Here is a 19,414-nt window from a genome sequence, read left to right on the forward strand (position 1 = left end):
CACCTCAGAAGTTGGTAAGTTTTTCTTCTGCACAAAAAAGTGGTGTTATCTAGTCTGTATCTTTTTTATCCCAATATACTTTAGTTTAAACTGAAGATAATGTAAAAACTGAATGAAAGGTATAAAAGACACCTCAGAAGAAATTAAAATTAAGAATATTCATTTTTTTTTTTAATTTTTTTTCTTTCAACGTTTTTTTAATTTATTTTGGGGACAGAGAGAGACAGAGCATGAACGGGGGAGGGGCAGAGAGAGAGGGAGACACAGAATCGGAAACAGGCTCCAGGCTCTAGGCTCTGAGCCATCAGCCCAGAGCCTGACGCGGGCTCGAACTCATGGACCGCGAGATCGTGACCTGGCTGAAGTCGGACGCTTAACCGACTGCGCCACCCAGGCGCCCCAAGAATATTCATTTTTTAAAAGAATGTCAACAAACAAGTAAATATTAAAACTTCTTCATACATGGAATTTGAGAAACTTAACAGAAGACCATAGGGGAAGGGAAGGGGGAAAAAACCAACAAAAAGCAAAAAAACCCAACTTGTTACAGACAGGGAGGCAGACCAGAACAAACTGAGGGCTGGTGGGGGTAGGGTATCAGGGGGACAGGGAAAATGGGTGATGGGCATTAAGGAGGGCACTTGTTGGGATGGGCACTGGGTGTTGTACGTAAGTGATGAATCACCGGAATCTATTCCCAAAAGCCAAGAGTACACTGTATACACACATGTATGTTAGCTAATTTGACAATCGATTTTATTTTTTTAAAAAAGCTTCTTGAACAAACACTTGATGATGCAAAATTATTTTCTCTCAATATAGCTGTATAAAAGTAAGCTGACACAGCTCTTCATTTGCAACTGTTTGTCAATAAACCCAAATCCAGTCAAAAAAAATTAAAAATTAATAAGCAAATTTAGAAGTGAAGACAATAAAGTTCTTTTTCAAAAAGAGATTAAAAGGGGTGGGGGGTTGGGGAAGGTGCCTCACTGGCTCAGTCAGTAGAGCACATGACTCTTAATCTCAAGGTTGTGAATTCAAACCTCACATTGGGTGTGAAGCCTATTTAAAAAAAAAAAAAAAAAAAAGATATTCAGGTGCGCCTGGGTGGCTTAGTCGGTTAAGCATCTGCCTTCAGCTCAGGTCATGATCTCACAGTTCCTGAGTTCGAGGCCCACACTGGGCTCTCTGCTGTCAGTGTGGAGCCTGCTTCAGATCCTCTGTCTGCCAATCTCTCTGTCCCTGCCCTGCTTGCTGGCACACATTCTCTCTCTCAATCTCTCTCAAAAATAAACTTAAAAAAAAAAAAAAAAAAAGACATTCAAAGTTCCTTCCTTTCTTCTCTTTTGCTTCTCAAAATGGAAAGAGTATTATCAAAAGTACTACCGGGGGAAAAAAAGTATTGCTGGGATAGTACTTAGGGTATTACATACCAAAACACCAAAGCTCAGTACTGTTAACTTAAGGCTAATTATTTCCAAATATAATATATTTCTGTCATCCTGCTGACCCCCACCACCCCTTAGATGACTAATTCTTCATTTTGTATTATTTTGACCGTGGCTGCTACAGAATTAAAAATGCTTAAGGAAGGAACCACATCTTAATTTCCTTATTCCCTACTACCAAGCATAATGTTTTATTTGCAAAAGAACTCGCTAGATATTTGTTAACATGAATAATATAAAGTAATATTTATCTAGCTTAGAACATACTAATAGTAAGAAGTTCAGAGTTCAGAACATCAATATGACTAAATTTTCCAAAAAGTACCAAGAATGCTCTAAGGTCAAAACAACTTTTAAAAATAGATTAAAAGGGTAAATCTAAAATAGTAAATAAATCAGTGATTCAACATAAAATCTTTTCTCTATATCATTTTAATAAATCTACATGAAATCCTTCGCTTTCTCAAAAGGTTTATTAGCAAGATGTTATTCATTTATCCCCAAAATGTGATTTTGCTCTCTATAAATAATCAAGAAGTATAGTACATGAATGGGTTTCTGGGGGGTATGAGGAAGATGCCAAAAATTATTTTTCTTAATTTCCTTTTAATTACTACTCCAAAAAATTTATAAAACCTAGTCATTTGTGTTATACAGCTTCTTGCAGACTGAATTTTGCTGATGGTATCCCCAAAGTTTCTCTTCACATTTTTCTTGGTCTTTTGTACTTCCTGTAAATTGGTAGTTAGATCTAGAGAGGCTTTAATTAAATAAGTTTGTTTGTTTCAACAAACAAAACTACTAGAAGGTGATACTGGGAATCATTCATCCATCAGGAAGCACATAATGTATGGCTGGATTCCTTTTTGCAATGTTAGGAACTACCGACGCTCAGTGCTAAGACTATTCACTGTGGGTTGAAAAATAATGATATGCTAACATTACTTCCTCATCTTGTAGCTGGCCCATTAGCTTCCTCCCATCTATACATAGTTTGTTACACTGAAATAGGAAAATACCAACTCTTGATCTTTTCCATTTACTTACTCTTCTCTTGCTTTTTGAATATGCATTTCTTCAATACTAAAGAGGGTAATAATTTTTGCATGGGTTTTTAGTAACACAAATTTCCTCTTTGGGAATTTTTATTAATTCCCTTTATTAAGCATCTTTTTTTGTTTGTTAATGTTCATTTTTGAGAGAGACAGAGAGAGAAAGAGAGAACATGCACACATGCAAGCAGGGGAGGGGCAGGCAGGAAAAGAGAGAATCCCAAGCATGCTCCGTGCTGTCAGTGCAGAGCCCCAAGTGGGGCTCAATCTCACAAAACGTGAGATCATGACTTGAGTTGAAATCAACAGTCGGACGCTTAGCCAAATGAGCCACCCAGGTGCCCCTATTTATTCTTATTAATGTTTGTCTTATTTATTTATTAGGTACCTTACTGTTTTCTTCACCAATATGTATAAACACTTTGGATATTCAGGTTAATTAATCTTAGGGTGTATTTGCTACAGCCATTTTTCTTATTTAATTTTGACTCATAGAAGATTTCTTTTTCCATTTAATCAAATGTATTTAAATCTCATCCTTTATGAAGACTTTCACTGCCATATGCTGAGAAAGCCTTCCCCATGTTCATGTGTTTTGTCTTTTTAAGTAATCTCTACATCCAACCTGGGATTTGAACTTACAACACCGATATCAAGAGTCATATGTTCTTCCAACTGAGGCAGCCAGGAGTCCCAAAGCTTTCCCACGTTCAAATCAGAGAATTATTTTCTTAAGAACTTTTAAACATTTAATTCTTGAATCCTTTTATGGCTTATTTTAGTGGATACTCTTAGGATCTAAACTGACTTTTTCTCTCCAATTTTCATGTGTTGAGTAATTTTTCCCTCTTCGTAGATAGTGATGCCTTGTTTTGAAGTTGTGAAAAGGCACTGCCTCTTCCCCCTACACCACAACTCTAAGCAATACTGACACTATTCTCTATCCCAAAAGTGTTCTCAAAGTCCTTCTCAGTATGTACCTCCAAGCACCAATACCAAGCAACCAGAGTTTGAAGTTGAAATAAAACCTATATACAATACCTATATGGGGATTTCTGCCACTCCCCCTGCCCCCGGACTTTCCGTTAAGTAATAATGGAACGCCTGTATACACCAATAATCTGATCTGTTACAGTTTTACACAGCACATGTTATCATATCTAGGAGGACTAGTTCATATTCTCCTTACTGTTTACAAAAGACTTTTTACATTGTCAGAGAAAATTGAGAAGACTTTGAAATAGGGCCCCCTGTCTCCCCCTACCCTTACTAAGTCCTGATTAGAGCACCCTTCAGGAATATCTCCACCTAAAAAGTATCACTGAGCTACTTACGGTTCTGTAAATTGTACTTCTATTTAGGGGCAGTACTGACAGAGATACAGCTATGCACATGCTTTTGACTTACAAGGAAAAGGAGTAGTTTTTGATATTCTCTGAACTCCTTTATACTTTTAGGACACTCAGGACCCTAAACAACTTCTCAGTACTTAAGGGGTTAAAGGCAGAAATTTTTAGTGGAGTAGAGTTTAAAATTAAGAAATATTTAAAATATTGATTCATTTAAAAATGAGCAATAATGAATGCACTACATCTTAGCAAAGATAACATCTTAGTATTAATATGAAAGTCATTTTGAATTCATGGACCCTCTTCAGACAACACGACCTATCCTGAAGCAAGTCAGTTTGTTCCAGAATACGAAAGAGCATAACCAAAGACAATGTGACAAGTGAATTTTATTTGCCTTGCTTACTCTGAAAGAAGCTATAAAATATGTTAATGTCTTAGCAAATTGCACTCAATTTTGAAGTGTGTGCTCCCATGGTTTACTGATTGTCTTCCTTCACCTATAATATAAAATGTTTTTCTTTACTTTTTGTGAATCTGCTAGACGGCAAAAATTCTTTGTCTTATTAGAATAGTTTGCAAGCACTGGGCGTTGTATGGAAACCAATTTAACAATAAATTTCATATACTGGAAAAAAAAAAGAATAGTTTTCAATACTTTATGTTGCTTTTATTGTCTTTCATTATTTAAGGGAGAAAAAATGTTCCTCAGTTTTGAAAGAGCTAATAAACATTTCCAATTTCATTACCCCCCACAATTTACTCTGAAATCTTTGTCACTTTGAGTAACCAAGTATTGTTTCTAATATCAATAATTATATCTTAATAAAGTGTTCAAGTCCTCTCATAATTTCTTTGATTTTTGCCTTCCTGTTATGGGTTCAATTATTTCCCTCAAAGTTCATATGTTGAAGTCCTAACCCCCAGTAACTCAGATATAGCTGTATTCAGAGAAAGGGTCTTTGAAGAAATGATCAAGGTAAAATGAGGCTGTTAGGGAAGGACCCTAATCCAATATACCTGAAGTCCTTAAAATAAAAAGAAGAGACATCAGTGATGCACACACACAGAGAAAAGGCCATTAAGGACACAGCAAAAAGGCAGACTTTGCTAGCCAAGGAGAGAGGCCTCAGAAGAAACCCAAAGTGCTGACATGACACCTTGATCATGGACTTCTAGCCTCCAAAACTGTTGAGAAAATAAATTTGTTGTCTAAGCCATCCAGTCTGTAGTATTTTTTATGGCAGCTCTTGCAAACTAACATAATTCACAAAATCACATCCTAAACAGAAAACTCAAACTTGCAAGATAACTTTTACATATTAGTGAAAATAACTTTGAGAATTCCCAGAGAGGCCTTGGAGAATCACAAAAGTTTGTTCTTTTATATAAGAAGAGATGCTAGAAATAATTAGGTTTCTTTAAAGTGTTACTATTTAAGAAATTAGAAAAGACACTCAATCTTCCCTAAGTTAAATTTATATGGTAAAATGTAATTAAATATAAATATTTCAAAAGTTGTTTGTCTTATAAGAAGTCCCTGGAGATTTGTCAGTATCTTTGCTTTCCATATGTTTACATGGAAATATGCTTATATATGAAGGGCATCTGGGTGGTTCAGTCGGTTAAGCATCCAACTTCGGCTCAGGTCATGACCTCGTGGTTCAGGAATTCAAGCCGTGAGTTGGGCTCTGTGTTGACAGCTCAGAGCCTAGAGCCCACTTCAGATTCTGTGTCTTTCTCTCTCTCTGCCCCTCCCCTGCTCACACTCTGTCTCTCTCTCTCTCTCAAAAATAAACATTAAAAACAAACAAAAAAAACCCCACAGATGTTTAAATATGAAGTAAAACACTATTCAAAACTCTTTTGAAATTGTTCCAGCTCTCCTGTATTTATCAAAGTTCAGGTGGTAAATCCTAATTTCAGTTATTATTTAACTGTTATTTTAAGTGTTTCATGGTATATTCTTACTGCTTTAATTCATATCTAGTATCATCTTGTTTGCAAATGGGATGTATTTCACTTATGCACAAATTTTACAAAATATACTGATGTCTAATCTTGATTCCTGACTTACTGAATCTCTTCACTTGACATTCTTTGTTATTCTTGGTAATTAGGTCTTAGGATTATCATGTTGTATCTCAACATTTTTTTTTTTTTGAAAGAGAGAGTGCTTGAGGGCACATGTGCACTATTGGCAGAGGGGCAGAGAGAAGAGGGAGAGATAATGACCTTAGTCTAAATCAAGTTGGACACTTAACTGACTGAAGCACCCACCCAGACGACCCTCAACATTTTTCTTCTGTAAGAAATTATAGTCTTCCACATTTATGAATCAGATGTTAAAGGAGTCACTGACTTCTTTGAGAACAAGCTTAATCGTCACCTTTAGAAACATTTTATTTAAAAAACTTCTTGGAATAATGTGTTTTGCATGTCACAGAAACAACCAAATATCCCTGTCAGCTATCTTATTCTTATATTGAACCCTCACCAGATCTTTCCATTTGACAACTATCAGCAATAAATTAGCAACACACATTTTAAGCTTCAGTCATCTATTGATAGTTTTTGTTCTACTCCAATGCTTGCCTGAAGTTTCTCCTATAAACTCTGACACGGCCAGAGTTTGTGTTTGCAAAAAAAGGACATCTCAGATGCATGCAAAAAGAACTGTACCAGCTAGATGAAGGCACTTATATTTCAAAGAATAGACACTTAGATACAGGCTTCTGAGGAGACAGTTAACTTCACAACATACCAGCGGACTGTATTAGAATTACTCCTTTTTTTTAAAAGTCTATAAGCAGTTTTATGAAACTGCAAATCCAAAATCCAACAGAACAAGAACACCTCACACTGGAATGAATGAACTGATGAAAAATTTAATGTGGTTATTTGTTTAGAATAACGTTTAATTTTGTTTTAATGTTCTGGGGTTTTTTGATACATAAGGGAACTATTTGTCTTCCTAAAGTTATCTAATTCACAAGAATTTTGTAAATTCTGCTTTGTTAAGCTGAAATGAAACATTAAAAATGGTATTTCCTTCTGCCTCACTTCAGCTTGCCAGTATCTCCCAGAAAGGAGCTTGCGTCCTCATGTGGCATCTCAGTTTTTGTGGCTGCAGCCCAGGGAACACCTCTCCGTCACCTGGCTCATGGTCTCACAGGACTGTAATCAACACAGAAAGAGTTCTTTTTTTTTTTTCTGTTTTAATCAGTGTTTATCTTTTATTCTTTTCCATAATTTTTTTTTAATATATGAAATTTATTGTCAAATTGGTTTCCATACAACACCCAGTGGTCATCCCAAAAGGTGCCCTCCTCAATACCCATCACCCACCCTCCCCTCCCTCCCACCCCCCATCAACCCTCAGTTTGTTCTCAGTTTTTAACAGTCTCTTAGGCATTGGCTCTCTCCCACTCTAACCTTTTTTTTTTTTTTTTTCCCTTCCCCTCCCTCATGGGTTTCTGTTAAGTTTCTCAGGATCCACGTAAGAGTGAAACCATATGGTATCTGTCTTTCTCTGTATGGCTTATTTCACTTAGCATCACTTAGGGTCATAGGGTAGGTCTATTTTTAATTTTCTGAGGAACCTCCACACTGCTTTCCAGAGTGGCTGCACCCATTTGCATTCCCACCAACAGTGCAAGAGGGTTCCCGTTTCTCCACATCCTCTCCAGCATCTATAGTCTCCTGATTTGTTCATTTTGGCCACTCTGACTGCTATGAGGTGATATCTGAGTGTGGTTTTGATTTGTATTTCCCTGATAAGGAGCGACGTCGAACATCTTTTCATGTGCCTGTTGGCCATCCGGATGTCTTCTTTAGAGAAGTGTCTATTCATGTTTTCTGCCCATTTCTTCACTGGGTTATTTGTTTTTCGGGTGTGGAGTTTGGTGAGCTCTTTATAGATTTTGGATACTAGCCCTTTGTCTGATATGTCATTTGCAAATATCTTTTCCCATTCCGTTGGTTGCCTTTTAGTTTTGTTGGTTGTTTCCTTTGCTGTGCAGAAGCTTTTTATCTTCATAAGGTCCCAGTAATTCACTTTTGTTTTTAATTCCCTTGCCTTTGGGGATGTGTCGAGTAAGAAATTGCTACGGCTGAGGTCAGAGAGGTCTTTTCCTGCTTTCTCCTCTAAGGTTTTGATGGTTTCCTGTCTCACATTCAGGTCCTTTATCCATTTTGAGTTTATTTTTGTGAATGGTGTCAGAAAGTGGTCTAGTTTCAACCTTCTGCATGTTGCTGTCCAGTTCTCCCAGCACCATTTGTGAAAGAGACTGTCTTTTTTCCATTGGATGTTCTTTCCTGCTTTGTCAAAGATGAGTTGGCCATACGTTTGTGGGTCTAGTTCTGGGGTTTCTATTCTATTCCATTAGTCTATGTGTCTGTTTTTGTGCCAACACAGAAAGAGCTCTTAATCAGCTACCACCCCTAGGGCATAGCAAGAGGCAACAGATGGAGACTTCCAATCTTTCTGCAAGAGTCCTATTAGCTTATCTTTGTAGCTGTAGTCTGAGAGGCAGGCTTCTAATTAAGCATAAGTCTCAAGATTCTACTTGTAAGTATACTCTCCAGAGACCTCAGAGGGAAGGCCTTACCTCTGTGCTCTCCCTCTGCCACACTCCAGAGCACCAGTATCTCCCAGAGGGGAGCTATATACACATCAGTTGCTCTGATTTTTGTGGCTGCCACCTAGTGGATGACCCTTGATTGTCTGGTTCTGGTTGACAGTGGGACTTGCATTCCTGGGAGAGGAGGTCCCATGGGCTGTAACAATCAAGAGACAGTTCTGGGCTGGCAACCCCCACTACCACCACCACCAGTGCACAGCACAAATAGCAGACTGAAATATATCTGTTTTTCTGTGAAGAAGGCTTATTTGCATGTCCTGGAGCTTCAACCTTAGGGGTAGGCTTCTGGTTTAGCATATATCTAGTGACCTACTGAGGTGACTGATCTCTGGGGACTAAGGCTAGTGGATGCCATCTTTGCCCTCTACCTCTGCATTACTTCAAGTTACTGTTCTTTCCTGGGAAGGAGCTTGTACCACTGTCTGGTGCCCTGATTTTCATGGTTGCTGCCCAGGGCATCCCTCTAGGATCTAGTGGCTAGTGGAACTTACGCTTGTGATCCCCAAGGAATATACATATTTGCATACTTTAAAGTCTGCTACCTGAGAGTCTGGTTTCCAATCAGCTTGAATCTAAGTGCTGACTGAGATCCTCCCATTTGGAACACCCACTGGCCTTCACACACCCTCAATTACTGGGAGCGATTAAAAATTAAAGACTCCTTGGACAATCACAAAGGTTTGAGAGACAACCAAGAGCTAGGCAGGGTTGAACTATTTTTTACAAAGCTATCATAATCAAAACAGTATGGTATTAGCATAGAAACAGATACATAGATCAATGGAATAGTATAGAGAGGCCAGAAATAAATCCACACATATATGGTCAATTCATTTATGATAAAGGAGCCAAGAATATACAATGGGGAAAGGACAATCCTTCAATAAATGGTGTTGGAAAAACTGGACAGCCACAAGCAAAAGAATGAAATTGGACAACTATCTTACACCATACACAAAAACTAACTCAAAATGGATTAAAGACTTGAATAGAAGACCTGAAATCATAAAACTCCTGGAAGAAAACATAGGCAGTAGGCCCCTTGACATCAGTCTTAGAGATGATTTTTTGGGTTTGACACCAAAAGCAAAGACAATAAAAGCAAAAATAAACAAGTGAGACTACATCAAACCAAAAGCTTCTGCACAGCAAAGGAAACCATCAACAAAATGAAAAGGCAACCTATGGAAAGAAAATATTTGCAAATCACATATTTGATAAGGGGTTAATATCCAAAATGAATAAAGAACTCATAATCAATAGCTAAAAGACAAATAATCTGATTAAAAAATAAGCAGAGGATATGAACAGATTATTTCTCCAAGGAAGACAGACAGATGACCAAAAAGTAAACAAAAAGGTGCTTGAATCACTAATCATCAGACAAAAGCAAATCAAAACCACACTGAGATATCACCTCATACCTGTTAGACTGGCTACTATCAAAAACATAAGAAATAGGGGCGCCTGGGTGGCGCAGTCGGTTAAGCGTCCGACTTCAGCCAGGTCACGATCTCGCGGTCCGGGAGTTCGAGCCCCGCGTCAGGCTCTGGGCTGATGGCTCAGAGCCTGGAGCCTGTTTCCGATTCTGTGTCTCCCTCTCTCTCTGCCCCTCCCCCGTTCATGCTCTGTCTCTCACTGTCCCAAAAATAAATAAACGTTGAAAAAAAAAATTTAAAAAAAAAAAAAAAAAAAAAAAAAAAAAAAAACATTAAGAAATAACAAGCACTGGTGACAATGTGGAGTAAAGGGAACCTTTGGGCACTGTTGGTTGGAATGTAAATTAGTGCAACCACTATAAAAAAACTTTATGAAGGTCTCTCGAAAAAGTAGAAAATAGAGGGGTGCCTGGCTGGCTCAGTCAGCCTCGACTCTTGATCCCAAAGTCATGAGTTCAAGTCCCACAGTGAGTGCAGAGCCTACTTAAACAAATAACTCAAAAAGTTAAAAATAGAACTACCATACGATCCAGTGTGGGGAAATAGGTTCAAGACTTCCTTCTGACATAAATGGGTCAGAAAAAAGCTTTGGGTGGAAAGCCGCCACCATGGGGCAAAACACCCAAAGTTAGCCAGCGAGATATTATAATGGGATCACGAGCAACTTGTTATATCACTTCAGGAAATTAATTTCCATCTGGCACTAATATACTATTGTGCTTTGATCACAAACCCCACTTGCCCCCCAGATCCTTTGCTTCTTACACACACATGTTAACAATTACCATCTGATTGTTTTCTTCATGTTCACCACGTGTGTAAGATCTTGAGAGCTCAATAAAAGAGACAAAACCCCTGCTTGGGGCTCTGGTCTCCTCCTGGACATTAGCCTCTCTCATATCCAATTCTGCATCTGCTCTCTTGCTGGACAAGAGAGAACTCCAGACTCATAGTCTGTGACAATCCAGCAATTCCAATTCTGTGTATTTATCCAAAGAAATGAAAAAACGAACTTGAGAAGATACATATGCCCCCATGTTCACTGCAGGATTATTTATAATAGCCAAGACATGGAAGCAACCTAAATGCCCACTGATAGATGAATGGATGAAGAAAATGTCTTCCTTCCTTCCTTCCTTCCTTCTTTCCTCCCTCCCTCCCTTCCTTCCTTCCTTTCTTTCTTTCTCTCCCCCCCCCCACCCCACACACACAATGGAATATTATTCAGTCATAAAAAAAGAAGGAAATCTTGACATTTGTTACAACAAGGATGAACCTTGAGGGTATTAGGCTAAGTGAAATAAGTCAGAGAAAGGCAAACACCCTATGATCTCACTTACTTCTATGTGGAGTCTTAAAAAAACAAAAAAGCTCATATATATAGGGAACAGATTGGTGGCTGCCAGAAGTAAGGGGGGGGGGGGTGGACAAAATGGGTGAAGTGCATCAAAAGATACAAATTTCCAGATATAAAATAAATAAGTCATGGAGATGTAATGTACAGCATGGTGACTATAATTAATAATAATCTATTACATATGTGAAAGTTGTTAAGAGAGTAAATCTTGCAAGTTCTGATCATAAGAAAAATAATTTTGTAGCTATGGTGAGATTTTAATTACATTTTGCAATATATACAATACTAAATCGTTATGTTTTATACCTGAAATTAATATATGTCCATTAAAAAAATTATTATCTGATTCTTGGGGTGCCTGGGTGGCTCAGTTGGTTAAATGTTCGTGAGTTCAAGTCCTGCATCAGACTCCATGCTAACAGTACGGAGCATGTTTGGGATTCTCTCTCCCCCATTCTCTTTCTGCCCCTCCCCACTAGTGCACTCTCTCTTTCTCTCAAAATAAGAGTTATATATATAAATACATATATATTATAAAAATACATATATAATATATATGTATTTATTAAATTTTATATATTTTTATTATATAAATACATATTATATAAATACATATATAATACATACATATATATATGTATTTATACACACACAAACACACACATACACACACTGACCCCCAGAATTCAATGAGAATTCAAACTCTTACTAGTTCTCCTTTTTTTTAATAGTAATAGGGCGTCCGGGTGGCTCAGTCGGTTAAGCATCAGGTCATGATCTCACAGTTTATGAGTCGAGCCCTGCGTCCAGCTCTTTGCTGACAGCTCAGAGTCTGGAGTCTGCTTCGGAATCTGTGTCTCCCTCTGTCTATGTCCCTCCCCTGATCATGCTCTCTATCTCTCTCTCTCTCAAAAATAAAATAAAAAATTACTGTTTATTTATATAGGTTCAGTAGGAATCTGTTCCCCTTCTTATAGTTTGTACCTCTTTCATAATTGATTGAACAAATCAACTATGCAACCAAGTACTTATCTGAAGAACATATTTGAGAACTGGATTTTAGGTATGACAACTCGTTTTAAGGAACAAAGGCTGGCTGCAGTTATGGAACCAAAGCCTATAATAAAGCCAGTGAAGTAAAGGATTAAAACTTCTCAGGTTTGGGATATTGTCATGGGTTGAATTTGTCTCCTCAAAATTCACATGTTGAAGTCCTAAACCGAAGCACCTCAGGATGTGACTTGTTCAGAAACAGGATCATTGCAGATGTAATAAGCTAAGTCAAGGTCATTCTATGTATGGTGAGCCCCTAATACAAAATGACTGATGTCCTTACAAAAGGAGAAAATGTGGACACAGATCCACATGGAGAGAGAACGCCATGTGAAGATGAAGGCGGGTATCTACTACTAACCAAGAAATGCCAAAGATTGCAGCAAACCACCACAAGTCAGGAGAGACACATGGAACACAGTCTCCTTTACAGCACTCAGAAGAAATTAACCCTGACATGTTTATCTTGGACTGCTAGCCTCCAGAACTGAGTCAATAAATTTGTGTTGTTCAAGACATCCAGTTTGTGATATATTGTTACAGCAGCCCTAGGAAACTAATGTAGTTGTCCAAACTATATACATTCTAAAGAAAGATCTTCCCTGGCCTATACCAAGTTCCAAATCTGGAATATTCTGTTAACAATGTTGTTGTTTACCTGTGATCTTAAGGTCCCATTAGATAGTTTATGCTAACAATGTGATTTAGGTGGGGGCCATGGGCTTCACCTCTGGAGGGGCTGAGAAAATTAAATTCACATTTAACTAGTTTTTATCCTACACAACTTTAGTACATTACAAAATAATTATCAACCATTATATATATTATATACAATACATACATATAATTTGTGATAAAATGTACATCAAATTTACCATTTTAACTGTTTAAAATGTACAATTCAGTGGCATTAAATACATTCAAAAAGTAACTATCACCATTATTCATTTCCATAAAGTTTTTATCAACCCAAACAGGAACTCTGCACTCATTAAACAACTCCTTGTTCTCCCCTCCCCCCAGTCCCTGGTAACCACAATTCTACTTTCTGTCTCTATACCTTTGACTATTGTTGTAGGTACCTCATTTAAGAGGTGTCACTTGATATATTGTCCTTCTGTGTCTGGCTCTTTTGAGTGAGCATAACATTTGCAAGACTCTTCCATGTTGTAGCATGTATCAAAATTCCATTCCTTTTCATGGCTAATATTCAATTATACACATACACCACATTTTTTTCATCCATTCATCTGTTGATGGGACACCTGAGTTCTTTGTACCTTTTGTCTACGGTCAATCAACAATGTTTTGATGAAACGAAGCAAAACAAGTAATTTTAAAATTCCATTTCCTTTCCCATTTGAATGCAAATAATCTCAAGGTACACAGTTTCAAAGATAACAAAATGCATCCCTAAGTGACTAAACTTTACAAATACATGATTTCCTTACAATATCCATCCTGCTTTAAATTATATAATCTCTTTATTATGTTATTAACAGTGCCTTTTGGGTAAGAAACTGATATAATAAAACTAACATGCCACTAAGGACACAAGAACAGTATTACTAAAATAAATGCACGTCCTAAACCTAAGAGTAACTAGAAGAAAATGAAGCCATATACTAAATACAAAATCAAACAAAAACAAGAAAAAATAGTATGATATCCTGACCTTTGCTAAATGAAAGTGTAACTGATAGCCTTTTAGTTACTAAAAAATAAATACATAAAAAAGAATCTTCAAGGCCATTCATAAAAAGTTATGGACCTTTTCAAATATCAACCTTTACAGTATGCTCATCGCTGAATAAAATATTGAGAGACACAAGTCTTACAACTCTAAGAAAAATCCCAAAGAAAATCAGATAAAATGAACAAGAACAAAATTCTGAGAAACAGTTTAGGATAGTAAAGGAAATGTATCTATTTTAAAAAAGCACATTTTAGGGGCACCTGGGTGGCTCAGTCGGTTAAGCATCCGACTTCAGCTCAGGTCATGATCTCGCAGTTCATGAGTTCCAGCCCCATGTCAGGCTCTGTGCTGACAGCTCGGAGCCTAGAGCCTGCTTCGGATTCTGGGTCTCCCTCTCTCTCTGTCCCTCCCTTGCTTGTGCTCGGTCTCTGTCTCTCTCTCTCAAAAATAAACATTAAAAACATTAATTCAAATATTTCAAACTCTTTAGCAAATAAATTAACACCAATGAAAAAATAACCAGGTCCACTAAAAAAAATAATAGAAAATAAAAATAAATCAAAGACTTGGTTAAAGCCATAGGGATACAGAAGCAAATTTAAAAATCTTATATATATTTTTTTTAACATTTATTCATTTTTGAGAGACAAGAGTGTGAGTGGGCGAGGGGCAGAGGGAGAGGAAGGCACAGAATGTGATGCAGGCTCCAGGCTCTGAGCTGTCAGCAACAGAACCCAACACAGGGATTGAACTCACGGACCGCAAGATCATGACTTGAGCTGAAGTCAGACATTTAACTGACTGAGACACCCAGGCACCCTGCAAATTTAAAAATTTCAATACTTTGAATAGGTAATATATTCATATGATCCAAATTTCAAAAAAACAGGAAATATTATATATTTTAAAGTCCAAAATAAATTGAAAGCAGAATCTTCAAGAGATATTTGTACACCCATGTTTACAGTGGCATGATTCACAATAGTAACAAAAGGCAGAAATAATCCAAGTGTCTATCAACAGATGAACAGATAAACAAAATGTGGTATATATGTACAATAAAATGTTATTCAGCCTTAAAAAGGAAGGAAATTCTGACACATGCTACAACATGGATAAACTTTAATGACATTATGCTAAGTTTATGAAATAGCCAGTCACAAAAAGACAAATAGTGTGATTCCACTTACATGATGTACCCAGAGTCAAGTCAAATACACAGAGACAAAATGCAGAACAGTGTCTGCCAGCTATCGGGGGGAGTAAATGCAGACTTGCTGTTTAATGAATACAGAGTTCTAATTTTGCAAGATGAAAAGAGTTCTGGAGACCGGTTGCACAACAATGTTAATGTACTGAACACTACTGAACTGTACATCTTAAATGGCTAAATTCATAAATTTTGAATAATGTCTATTCTGCCACAATTAAAAATAAAAAAACACCCCTTCCCACCGGCATCCAGCCACCACCCAATTCCCACATGCCTAGCCCTCTGAAACCACTTTTACTACTTTATTTACCATGAGTTTCCTTATGCATACATAAGCAAGTATAAACAAACTAAGCAAATATGTACACTGTTCTATATCTTGCTATTTTCATTAAACAATGTATCTTACAATTCTTTCATTCAAATGTAGAAAACTTCATCATTTAAGAGCAGCATTTTAACAAATAACTTTAATGTGTATAGCAAAGCTTTAAAATAACAGAACTTACCAATATCTGGTGGACACTGCCCATTATAAGGGAACCAATTTCCTTTCACAGTGAAAGGACTTTTCCTGTTGCTTGTTGAACCAGTTCCCAGCTGCCCGTTACCACCAAGTCCAAAAGAATAGATTCGTCCTGATGAAGGAACAAAAGCAGAAGTGTGCTGCCTAGAGTAAAATGATAGAAAATCTCAGACTTAATGTTACCTTCCAAACAATTTACATTTAGAAAAGCTTAACAAATATTAACTGATGATTTTTCTTTTTAAAAATACATTAACAAAACTATTATACTTCTTAAATTGTCTATACATAATATTAAAAGTCTTACTGTATATTCAATGAATTCTGTACCACACATGTAGGCTGCATTAACATGACCCAGAAAATTTCCACAAATGTCCAAATTTAAAAAGGCCCAGATCTATACTAGAATCCCTTATAAAAGATGATTCAGCACAAGAGGTAGCATCTAACTAGGATGTCCAAGTTAAGTTCTCCCCTTCCCTTCCCTGTAACATTCTAGCCTGAAGCTTTTCTATGAGGGTCCACCAGGGCACCAATCAAAAATTTTACAATAAGAAACGGGCAAGTAATCCACTACCAATCTTCTGATTGGTGTGTGTGTGTGTGTGTGTAATAAAATAATAAAACAAAGCTTCCTTTCTCTTCTAAAGAAAGTGACCTTACATATACATATGCACCCAGACTCCTTTGGAAGTGGCAGAGGGGAAGCAAACCTTGGAAACTGAAGATCTGATGCTGAAGAAAACCCACTACTCAGTGAACCTGATGTTTCACCACTGTGCATTCAGGAATGGGTTAAAGAGGATAATCCAGCTCAGGCCTTGTGTTCCTCAACTTGTTTTATGGCTTCCATCATGTCTGGCAAATTCTTAAGTATCTTTTCTATAAATATTGTTTGTCTCATATTTATTCAATTATTTTCTCCTTGATAGTGTTACATAAATGTTGCACCTTCCCAATATATCCTACCAGTCTCTTAATCTCTCTTTTATATCCATGCCCCTTGTGAGTAATTTCTCTGGATCTGTTTTTCAAATCACTACTTTTCTCTTTAGCAGTGTGTCCAACCTGCTGTTTTAATTACTCACTGAATTTTAAGTTTCAATGACTACGTCTTATCTCATTTCTGAAGTTCCTTCCCCCTCCCAAATCTGCCAACCTGTTATTTCATTTAAAAACTGTTATACATTGTGAAACTTAATACATACACACCAACCCAGGACTACTTTGACAAGCCCCAAACCCACCTTATGGCAACCCTGTGATTACAAATTCTCAGAGGAGATTCAAATCAGAAACGAGACCAAGGACAGAAAAGTCTCCTTATAAGCAAGGGAATATTTCATTGTGAATTCTTTCCACGATGTGGTTTTATTGGGAGGACATGGTTTCTCAGGCCTCACTAAGGCTTCACTAATGCTTCTATCAGCTCTTAGGCCTCATCTCCTGTCCCAAACTCCTTTGCCCTCTATGGTATACTGTTTATCAAAAAAGCCAAAAGTATTCCTCTCCCTATACCCATTATGCTTATAATATGACTTCTGTGGCTATTCCCACCAAGATGGGGAATCTATTTCTCCATGTCTTAAATCTGATATTATGCCTTACAAGTGGCTTTGAATTCTTTCTCCCTCTCTCTTTAGGAACCCTGTTCTACTATCAGGAGACTAACCCAAAATAAGTGTTTGAAGAATGACATACAACCTGGGCCAGAAACAAGCTGTCCCAGCTAAGGCCATGCCAACTACCCAAACCCTAGCCAGATAACCAGCTGATGAACTGAGTCCAGCTAAGATGAGAACTGGCCAGCTGAGCCTAACTCAAATTACTGAACCAAAGAACTATTAGCAAAATAAAAAACTGTTTTAAGCCACTGAGTTTTGGGGTGTTTTTTTTAGCAATATAAGCTAATATATTACCTACATTTGCAAATTCTTTCAGAGCACCTCCAAAGTCAGTTCAAACAAACAGCTATGGTTTCTAGATTTGTTTTTGCCCTGTGGCGTTATTTAAAAGGTTTTTTGATTCGAAAGGGCTTTCAAGTTATCTAGTCTATCATATTACTGAAAAACTAAGTAGAATCTAACAACCATTTTACCTTTGAGGCAAGGGCAATCAAAATTTTTTAATCAAGGGTACTCTTTTAACAAATGAAATGTTAAATGGAATCCTAGCATATAAAATAGATTAACTGTTCCAGTCAAAGGGTTTCACATTGCCCAGTCTGCCTCTTTTAGGACTGTGACATCTCAAAGGAACATACAGCTTAAAAATTACTGCAATCCTGGTTCATTAAAGTCCTCCTCAAAATGGTCTACTAAAGTAGTGGTTCTTAAACCTAACTGCATAATGGAATCACCTAGGGATTATGCTAGGCAACAATATACATTTCTTTGGGGGGGGGGGGGGCAAGTGAGCAAGGGGCAGAGAGAGAGAGAGAGAGAGAGAGAGAGAGAGAGAGAGAGAGAGAAAATATCCCATGAGGGCGGAGAGGGGGGTGGTTAGGAGAGAGAGAGAGAAGTGGGGCTTGAACTCAAGAACCATGAGATAGTAACCTGAGCTGAAGTCAGATGCTTACCCAACTGAGCCATCCAGGTGCCCCAACAATATACATTTCTAAAAACTCTCCAAAAGATAACAGCATGAAGTCAGAATTGAGAGTTACTAAATAAACATAATAATCCTAAATTCTAGATTTGATATAATAGCTCAAAAACATTATAATATTATACCACTGGAATTTGAACCTTTTGTTTTTGGATCATCTCCTTGATGGATTCACATTTCTTATGTTTCTCATCTGCTTCCTTCAGGAGGCTTTTGACAATTATTCGATAAGGAAATTAATACATCTTATTGTACCAACTACCTGGAAGTCAAACTGGTCAGGATACCATATGCCTACCTACATTCCCCACATAGGTAAGTCTTTGTATCTCAATCAATATAAAACTGAAAATTCTTCCCCAACACAATAAACATATTAAATTTCTAGAAAGAATTGAGTTCACAAAACTAAAAGTAACTATTCAAATAATCTTACCTGTTAACAATTACAAAATTAGATAACATTATTTTGAAATATTGTTTTATAGTCTTTTAATGGATTATGCATGAAGATAAACAAGAATAGATGAACTCTCTAAACTTCAGGCAACATATATTCATGTATAACTTCAGCAGTACAAATAAGGTTTGATAATAAGCACTCCTGGCTCATATATATGTTGAGTTTTGATTTACTTTTTATGATAAAGTCTAATTCATACATTGGAAAAGGAAAGGAAGGCTTTATCAAATCATTCGCATAATTTTTCAAATACATAACCAAGCACACAAAACTGGGCATACAAAGAAACAGGGCACCATGAACAAAATTTAACAGAAAAAAGAAACAGAAATAGATCCTAAAGATTTCAGACGTTGGAATTATCAAACACAAGAATCTAGAACAACCATGTTTAATAATTTTTTAGCGTCCAAGAAATAAAAGCCAAACTTGAAAATGGACAACTGGAAACACTAAAGAAAAAAAAATTCAGATTTTAAAAAGAACCTGTAAGAATACTAGAACTAAAAAATCCAAAATAACTGAAATCAAGATCTTGAACGACAGATTTAATGAAAAATAGATA

The 19,414-nt window shown here is 36.9% G+C and overlaps 1 protein-coding gene across 8 annotated transcripts in view; it reads right to left on the bottom strand.

Moving 5' to 3' along the window:
- HERC4 (HECT and RLD domain containing E3 ubiquitin protein ligase 4) overlaps window positions 1-19,414 on the bottom strand; it is a 139,033-nt gene that overhangs the window by 59,874 nt on the left and 59,745 nt on the right. For all 8 annotated transcript variants that reach the window (XM_025918447.2, XM_025918446.2, XM_086679830.1 and 5 more), the window contains one exon: window positions 15,760-15,920. In XM_025918447.2, the coding sequence (XP_025774232.1) occupies window positions 15,760-15,920 (161 nt within the window). The remainder of the gene's footprint in view (window positions 1-15,759; window positions 15,921-19,414) is intronic.

The sequence above is a fragment of the Puma concolor genome, chromosome D2 (assembly GCF_028749965.1).
Source record: "Puma concolor isolate L17-30 chromosome D2, mPumCon1.1.hap2, whole genome shotgun sequence".
Classification (NCBI taxonomy): domain Eukaryota; kingdom Metazoa; phylum Chordata; class Mammalia; order Carnivora; family Felidae; genus Puma; species Puma concolor.